This window comes from Triticum aestivum, chromosome 2B, assembly GCF_018294505.1.
Source record: "Triticum aestivum cultivar Chinese Spring chromosome 2B, IWGSC CS RefSeq v2.1, whole genome shotgun sequence".
NCBI lineage: Eukaryota > Viridiplantae > Streptophyta > Magnoliopsida > Poales > Poaceae > Triticum > Triticum aestivum.
In genome coordinates, this window is record NC_057798.1 from 218,975,435 (window position 1) to 218,984,395 (window position 8,961).

The window sequence follows — 8,961 nt, forward strand, 5'->3', positions numbered from 1 at the left end:
CAACTAGATTGATTTTTCTTGCAATGGGAAGAGGTGCTTTGTGATGGGTTCAGTCTTGCGGTGTCCTCACTCAGTGATAGAACGGGTAGCGAGGCACGCATGTATCTTTGCTATTAAGGATAAAAAGATGGGGTCTATTACTACAGGAATAATCTTGTCTACATCATGTCATCATTCTTATTGCATTACTCTGTTTCTCCATGAACTTAGTAAACTAGAGGCATGCTGGATAGCGGTCGATGTGTGGAGTAATAGTGATGCAGGTAGGAGTCGGTCTACTAATCTTGGACGTGATGCCTATATACATGATCATTGCCTTGGATATCGTTATAATTATTTGCTTTTCTATCGATTGCCCAATAGTAATTTGTTTACCCACCGTATGCTATTTTCTCGAGAGCCACTAATGAAATCTACGGCCCTGGGTCTATTTTCTATCATCTATTTTCTATCATATTTTTTCAGATCTATTATTCCAAAAAGCCAAAAATACCTTGCTGCACTTTTTCTTTCTTTATTTTATTTTGTATTTTTGCAAGATCTATTTATCCAAACTCGTATAATTTTATCTATCTTTTTACCGAGAAGGGATTGACAACCCCTCTTATGCGTTGGGTTGCAAGTATTTGTTCTTTGTGTGCATGTACCGTTTACATAGTGTTGCTTGGTTCTCCTACTGGATTGATAATCTTGGTTTCATAACTGAGGGAAATACTTACCATTGTTGTGTTGCATCATACTCTCCAATAGCAACACAGATACAAGCAATCAGTTACCATCTTGTGTGCTGCGGCATGCTACCTCTCCAACTCGATGCTCCCTCACATTGCTCCACCAGCATGTTGGCTACAACGATTCTAGTGAGGAGCCTCACTCACCTATCTTCGTGCCTCGCCTTACTGCATCTTTGGTGTCCCTCAACGCGAGCCAAGCACCAGAGACGCCTAGGGAGCCATCACCTGAATCACCACTCTTCATCCCAGTGCGGTCACCCCTCCTGCCAGCTCCAGGCTCTACACCACCCAGGCCACCCACGACAAGGAAGAAGACACTTGCTGGAGTCACCAGGTTCAACCTCAGCCGGCGTAGCCCACGTCTGCGTGCCAAGAAAAGGAACATGCCCATTGCACAGCTTGCGGAAATGCTACTTTGTCAGTGGATGGGCTTTGTAGGAGAGGTCGAACAAGTTACAGAGGAAGCAATCTCACGTTTTGTGAGCTTGTTCCAGGGGAGGCTACCGGACATTGCGATTGCGGCGCTCCGGGCCCTGTTCAAGCTGGACTGTGATTTGGCGACGGTGGTGGAGGATGCCTTGCTGCACCATGGGGCCGAAGGTGGCCCCGAGATGCCATTGGCAGCGGGCGAGGATGCCACGGAGACAACCTGATCATCTAGGTTCCAAGGATGTTGATGTAGTCTAGTTCCTATGTTATGCAACATTGTCCCGGTAATCCTGTTCGTAACTGCTGATGTGTGCTGCTACTTACCACTACCCTGTCGAGGCCTTGCTGTTAAGTGCTGGAGAAATGCTCCTGTTTGTAAGAGGTGTCCTAGTTTCTGCAATGAGTAGCATCAATTTGAGTCTGTTGAACTAGAATATCCGTGGGATTAACTGTCCAAACCGAAGAACTACTGTCAATGAAACAATCACTGCTTCTGCGTGTCATATTGCGTGTATTCAAGAATCCAAGCTCCAAGTTGTCGATGCCACGACTGCTGCTTTCCTTGGAGGGTACAGGCTGAAGGGTTTTGCCCAACGACCGACCATTGGTACGCGTGGTGGAATCCTTATGCTATGGGATGATGACCATCTTCGGATGGAAGATGTGCACTCCGGCACCTGCACCCTCTCAGCCAAGGTCACCTTGGCTGGCAGCGTCGCCTTCAAAATCACCATGGTTGACCACAAGGACGATTTCTTCCGGGAGCTCCAAAATGAAAAACCTCATCATTGTGATAAATGGCTCATCACTGTTGATTTCAATCAGATATACCACGCTAGGGCCAAGAACCGCGCTAATGCTAACCGTAGCCGCATAGCCCGGTTCTGAAATGCCCTCAAATTTTGCGAGCTCAAAGAGGTCCATCTCTAGAATAGGAAGTACACTTGGAGCAACGAGCAAAGCCACCCTACCATGTCAAAGCTTGATGGCTTTTTCTCCAATGAGGAGTGGGACATTGCCTTCGAGAAGCACATCCTCCATGCGATGTCCTCTTCACTCTCGTATCACGTCCTCTCCTTTTGGCAAATAATGATGGTCCCAGGCGGCCAAAGACTTTCCGCTTCAAAAACTTCTGGACCAACATGCCCGGATTCCATCAACTTGTTCACGACATGTGGAGCGAGCCCTCCACGCACACCGAGACCTACCAACGACTCGTCCATAAGCTGAATGCCACTAGCCGCAAGTTTAAAGCATGGAGTAAATCGCTCTTCTCCAACGCCAAGATTCAACTGCATATGGCTCTGGAAATCATTCTTTGCCTGGACGAGGCTCAAGACATCAGAGAGTTGAGTTGCGCTGAGAGAGAGAGAGAGAGAGAGAGAGAGAGAGAGAGAGAGAGAGAGAGAGTTGAGGAAGAGACTTAAAAGACGGGTTGTTGGACTTGCGGCCATGGAGAGGGCTAGGAAAAGATAGAGCTCTAGAATCACTAACATTAAAGAGGTTGGTGCCAACACCTGGGTTTTTCCACTTGAAGATCAATGGAATACGGCGGAAAAATCTGATTCATCGCCTAAAGCATGGGAATGGATGGGTAACAAATCATGACCACAAGAAGAGCATCGTCTAGGATCACTTCTCGCTATGTTCAAAAAAGCAACCCTCACACTCAGAGCATCAACTGGACTGCCATCCCTACTGCTAAACACGATCTTTCCCATCTTGGGGATCCCATCTCGGCAGAGGAGGTCAAGGCTGTGATTTTCGCCCTCCCTAGTGATAAGGCTCCAGGGTCTGATGGTTTCAACGGGAAATTCTTCAAAGTCTGCTAGGATATTATCAAAGATGACATCATGCTTGTGACTAGTAACTTCTTGGACCTCCACGTTGAGCATTTTCATTGGCTAAACTCGGCCAATATTGCTCTCATCCCCAAGAAGGATGGTGCCGAGGATATTAAAGATTTTAGGTCTATCAGTCTCATCCATGTCGTGGCCAAGCTCATTGCCAAAATCCTAGCTGCCCGTCTTGCCCCGCACATGAAAGATATCGTCTCCATCGTGCAAAGTGCTTTCATCAAGACTCGCAGCATCCATGAAAATTTCCTGTACGTCCGTAATAGGGCTCGAAAATTCCACCGAACTAAGACGCCAATGCTCCTCCTCAAGCTTGACATTAAGAAGGCCTTTGACTCTGTTAGGTGGGACTACCTCATGGTAACCCTCAATCATCATGGCTTTCTCGCCCGCTTCCGAGGATGGATATCGGCCTTGTTGTCCTCGTCTTGTTCCCGAGTTCTTCTCAACGGGATCGTCGGGGACTCGATTAAACATGGTTGTGGCCTTCGACAAGGCAACCCGCTGCCCCCCTTGCTCTTCGTTCTCGCCATCGACCCGTTGCACCATATTTTGAGCAAGGCCAACGCACAAGGCCACCTCCACCCTCTTGGTGGTCGACTAGCGGGCATCCAAGCTTCTTTGTACGCTGATGATGCAACCTATTTTCTGCACACCTATCAAGGAAGATGTCCAGTTTCTCACCGCTATGCTTTCCTCCTTTGGGAACGCCATATGCTTGGTAACCAACTGTGCTAAGAGTCTGGTCGTGCCGATCCGATGTGAGGGCGTTGATCTTGATGACGTCTTGCAGTCTTTCCCGGCCTGCAGCTCTTCCTTCCCCATCCGGTATCTTGGTCTACCGCTTGCAATCAAAAGGTTGAGGAGGGTCCACTTGCAGCACTTAGAAGATAAAGCCGTAGGGAAGCTTGCGCCATGGAGGGGGAGGCATGTTGCTATTGCGGGCCGAATGACCCTTGTACAAGCGGTCCTTACGATTGTGGCCATCTACCATCTTACACCGCTTGACCTTCCGGTGGAGATGCTTAGGAATATTGAATCCTTGCGGTGCGCCTATTTTTGGGCTGGCTCAGACAAGGTGTCTGGTGGCAAGTGTAAAATCAATTGGGACCTAGTCTGCAAGCCTAAGGAGTTTGGGGGCCTCAGAATTCTTAACCTAGTAAAGTACGCTACAGCTCTGCGCTTAAGGTGGCTTTGGCTTGAATGGGATCACCCTCCGAGAGCTTGGTTTGGCTTGGGAACTCCGTGCAACAATAAGGATCGGGACATCTTTGCGGCAGCCACTAAGGTTACAATTGGGGATGGCACAACATCAAGATTTTTGGGAGTCATCTTGGCTTGAGGGGATGAGGCCTAAAGACATTGCACCAAAAAAATCTGAGATCTCGTGGAAAAAGGCGGCCATGGTGGACAATGTGCTTTGCGGGATATTGCTTGGGTTAACCACATTGATACCCAACAGGGGATGACGCTTGCTCACATTCAACAATTCGCCACTCTCTGGGAAAAGCTAGCCAATGGCAACATACAACCTCGAGTTTGTGATTCTATCATATGGAAGTTCACTAATGATGGGACACCGCTTCGTCGGCTTACAAAGCCCAATTCATTGGACATCTTCGTTCACCCTTGCATGACATGGTTTGGAAGGTTTGGTCACCCCCCAAATGCAATTTTTTTGCTTGGTTGGTCAGTCAAAATAGGATTTGGACAGCGGATAGACTCCAATGTAGAGGATGGCCCAATTGCTATCAATGCCCTCTTTGTAGCCAAGTGCAGGAATCAGCGCCCACATCCTCTTCAAGTGTCGGTTCGCAACTCGTGTTTGGAAGGAGGTGTTCTCATGGTTGGATCTTCAAGTTGACATGACAAATTGGCATAGCTTTCCTACGGTTAAAGCTTGGTGGCAAGGAATCATCAATATTGCTCATCAAAGAAAGGCTCTCTCATCCTTGATCCACCTTGTTGGATGGGAGATTTGGAAGGAAAGGAACACGAGCGTCTTTAAAAATAAAGCGGCACCGGTGGCTGCGATTGTTAGCCTTTTCTAGCTGCGTGTTAAGTCTTAAGTGGCATCTTCGCTCCTTTATTATTGCTATTTTGCTCATACTTTCCAAGGAGTTTCTTCCATTTGGTTTCTTCAACCCCTTTAGTCCCTTCGGATTGCTTCAAATCACCAAAGAAATCACGAAATCCACGCGGATTTTTATCATCGCTCTGATGTACCCTGGCGGAATGTTTTATCAAGGGAGAGAACTTTCCCCTTATATTAGGATCCTGTAACTAAGGCGAGAGAAGCTACGTTGAACATTCTGAATAGAGATACGATGTGTTTCAGAGCTTGAATACCTCCGAAAATAAAACAAAAACCTATATCACTTCTTCCTTTTGTGCGGGGGAAAAACGCATGTCACTTGTTTGATTGCATTGTTCTGTTTATATGCAATTCAACCATAAATTAGGTAAAGCATCAGGTCATACATTTCAGGTAAAATGAGTACAGCATACTAGTAGATGTGTATATAGTAGCCACTGGTCAGTTAATAGTTAGTTACACAATCCTACTTACCGCAAGAACATTGTCACCTTCCTCCAGAGAGATCAGAAACTGCACCCATGCTCGTTGATGATGCGTATGGCAACATTTTCTGGTTGAAGTCCCCATCATACATCCGCTCCAGCATGGTGAAACTGAGGTACGCCGACGACAAGTCCGGGAGGACCATGTCGCCGTCGAGGTACTGCATGACCTGCCGCATGGTTGGCCTTCCGTTAGGCAATGGGTGCGAGCATAACAACGCAAGTTTCAGCACCAGCGAGACCATGTCCGGACTAAACCCACTTGGAATCCTCGTATCCACTGCGCCAAGGATCAAACCCTTGCGCCATTGCTCGATCACCGAATCCACGAGCACGATGCGGTTGTGGTGCTCGTTTTGCTCGATTGGCCTCCGCCCACACGTGATTTCCAGAAGGAATGCACCGAAGGCGAACACATCGGTGGACGGGGTTGCCTTGCCGGTGTGTCCAAGCTCAGGAGCGAGGTAGCCCATGGTGCCAACCACATGCGTCGTTTGGGCGTCCGCTCCATGGTCGTACAGCCTTGCAAGGCCGAAATCCCCTAACCGCCCATTCATCTCGCTGTCTAGAAGAATATTGCTTGCCTTCACATCTCGGTGGATGACAACTTGCTCCCAATCCTCATGGAGATACAGTAACCCAGAAGCCACCCCTCTGATTATGTGAAATCTTTGAGGCCAATCCAGTGTACCTGCTGATGGTCCATCATACAAGTATTTATCAAGGCTTCCATTTGGCATGTAATCGTAAACCAGGAGAAGTTCCCCTTTGCGCCGGCAATAGCCAAGCAATGGCACGAGGTTCCGGTGCCGTAGCCGTCCGATGCTTGCCACCTCGGCGACGAACTCCTTCATCCCCTGCCTTGATTCATGAGACACCCTCTTTACGGCGACCTCCATGTCCGGCTTGCGGAGCTTGCCCCTGTACACACTTCCGAAGCCTCCTGCCCCGAGCAGGTTCTTGTCGCTGAACCCCTTGGTCGCATGATACAATTCTTTGTATGAGAATCGGTGGGGGCCGAACGCGTCCTCCCAGTCCTCGCGCAGCTCCGAGAACTTGAGAAGCCGTCGTACAAAGATGTACACTCCGATGCCCAGAACGAGAACCAGAGCTGCCAACGCTATGGGCAGCACGATCACCAGCACCCTGGACCGTGGCTTTGGCCAGGCCCGTGGCAAGGCCGGCAGCGCCGAGGTGTCCAGTGCCGGGGCTGCCACGTCCAGCGCGAAGCTCCAGCCGAGGACGAAGTGGCGTGTGGTGAGGACACCTGTGGCCGACGAGAATCCGACCAACATCGTGCTCTGCACCACGCCCGAGAGGTTGACGGCGGTCCTGAGAAGGGGCTTCTTGGGCCTGGCCATGCCCAGGGGAGCCACGGTCACGGCGACCTCCCTGGCGCCGCCGTTGTAGTCCACCCACACTTGCATGGCCTCCCGGCTGATTAGGCTTAGGTTCCGGAACGTCCCGGTGCCGTCGTCGTAGTACCCGGCGTCGGTGGAAGCGACCGAAACCAGGCTATCGACGTCGACGCCGACGTGATTGCTGTTGATGTCACGGAACTCGGCGTTGAAGAGCGTGTCGAGCTCCACGGCGAAGATGTGGTCGCTCCGGTTTCCGCCGTCGGTGTCGTTGAGGAGGCCCAGGAACTGGCCTGGCATCGCCGTGGAGAGCAGCTCCCTGGACGCGGAGACGAAGAAGGCCATGCCGTGGCTGCTCAGGTCCGCGTACTGCCCGAAAATGGCGAAGACGAAAGTGGTCGAGAAGGACCGCGCGGCGCCGGTGCCGTTCGCCTCCCCGTCGCCGCGGAACGGCAGGGGGGACGGGTGGAAGGCCTGGCCTTTCGTCTGAATGGTGCCGTTGGTCAGCATGAGCAGGCCGTTGGGCATGACGACCGCGCCGTCGAGCGTCAGGTTCACGCCCGCGAAGCCGTTATAGGTGAACTGCACGCCGTCGCCGCTCGCTGCAGCCACCAGGAGCAGGAGCAGAGTGACCAAGTGGTGAGGGTGGAGAAGCATCGCTCGCCAAGGAACGCCGGCGCTCTGTTCTCTGCAATGGGTGCTGCGGGTGTGTGAATCCTCCGTTTTCTTGTGTGCTTGCGGTCCAAGGGAAAATTATCTTGGCCAAGTGGTAAGGCAAAATTCAGGTAGAATAGAGGGCTTGTGGCGCGTTCCGAGTACCGACTGAAAGCGACGTAGATGGATGGGGGGCTGCTAGTTGTGCGCTCTGGTCAAACCATTCGGGGGCTGTCTTTCTCAGGTCGAAACGTCCGTCGACTTGCAGACGACTCCACTCTCAAGTCGTCGCTTTTGCCTTGCAGCAGTGATATGAGAGATTTGGAGTAAGAAACTTCAGATTTTCACACCCGTTGAACGTTGACTATGTTTTCGGCACTGTTGCACAGTCTTCTAGCTATGTTGTTTACTTATTTTGTGGTGTATGCTAGGCTTTTTTCCTTAAGAGGAAAACTTTCAATCCATTCATCAACTGTCAAAGTAGTATAAAGAACATCCAAAGTAAAATATACATCCAGGTCTGACGACTATAAGCACTGAAGCGAGTCGAAGGAGCACCGCTGTCATCACTCCTCCCTCATTGGAGCCGGACAACCTTTGTTGTAGTACAGTAGGAAGTCGTCGTGCTAAGGCCCCATGAGACCAGCACACCAGAACAACAACCGCCGTCGATGAAGAGACGCGTAGATTAGACCGGTCTAACCTGTAGACACACAAACAAAGACGAACGAAAACCAGATCCACGTGGATCCACCAAAGACAAACGCCGACTGGATCTCATGAGATCCGCCGGAGGCAAACCTCCACACACCATCCAATGACGCTAGAAGCACCACCGGGAAGGGGCTAGACGCGAACAAACTTACTCCATCTTCAGAGAGTTGACGTCGCCTTGTCTCTCTAAGCAGGACATAAACCCTAACAAAACTCAAAAAAGCATCTAAAAACGAAGCCCTCCCAGCGGCAAGGGTCAAGATTCACCACGCCTCCATGTCCCTAAGACCACAAGAGACGAGGTAGATCGGCATCAGCGTTGACAGGAGGCACAAAAAACCCTAAGCAGCTGGGTGTTTTTTAAGGGTGTGATGAGATCTCGTGATTGAGACTTAACAAAGTCTCAGTCAAGTGACAGAAATATAAAAGAAAGAACAAATAATTTTGTTTTACACGAATCTTCACATAAAATCTAAAAAATAGAGTATCAACTTGGACTTTTAAGTCTCAGTCGACTAAGATTTAGCAGTTTCAATTTTTAAGGACCAAGACATCTACTTGACGTTTGGGTCCCTGATCAAACAAAATGTTTCGTAGATCGATCGAGCGACGAAATTCGTTCAGTGGGAGAAGCCC

General features: G+C 49.9%; 1 protein-coding gene across 1 annotated transcript; it reads right to left on the minus strand.

Moving 5' to 3' along the window:
- Positions 1-5,513: 5,513 nt before the first annotated feature.
- Positions 5,514-7,725, minus strand: LOC123044451 (L-type lectin-domain containing receptor kinase SIT2). The gene has a single exon (XM_044467189.1). It carries the CDS (start codon positions 7,612-7,614, stop codon positions 5,602-5,604), a length of 2,013 nt encoding a protein of 670 aa, XP_044323124.1. The 5' UTR covers positions 7,615-7,725; the 3' UTR covers positions 5,514-5,601.
- Positions 7,726-8,961: the final 1,236 nt, after the last annotated feature.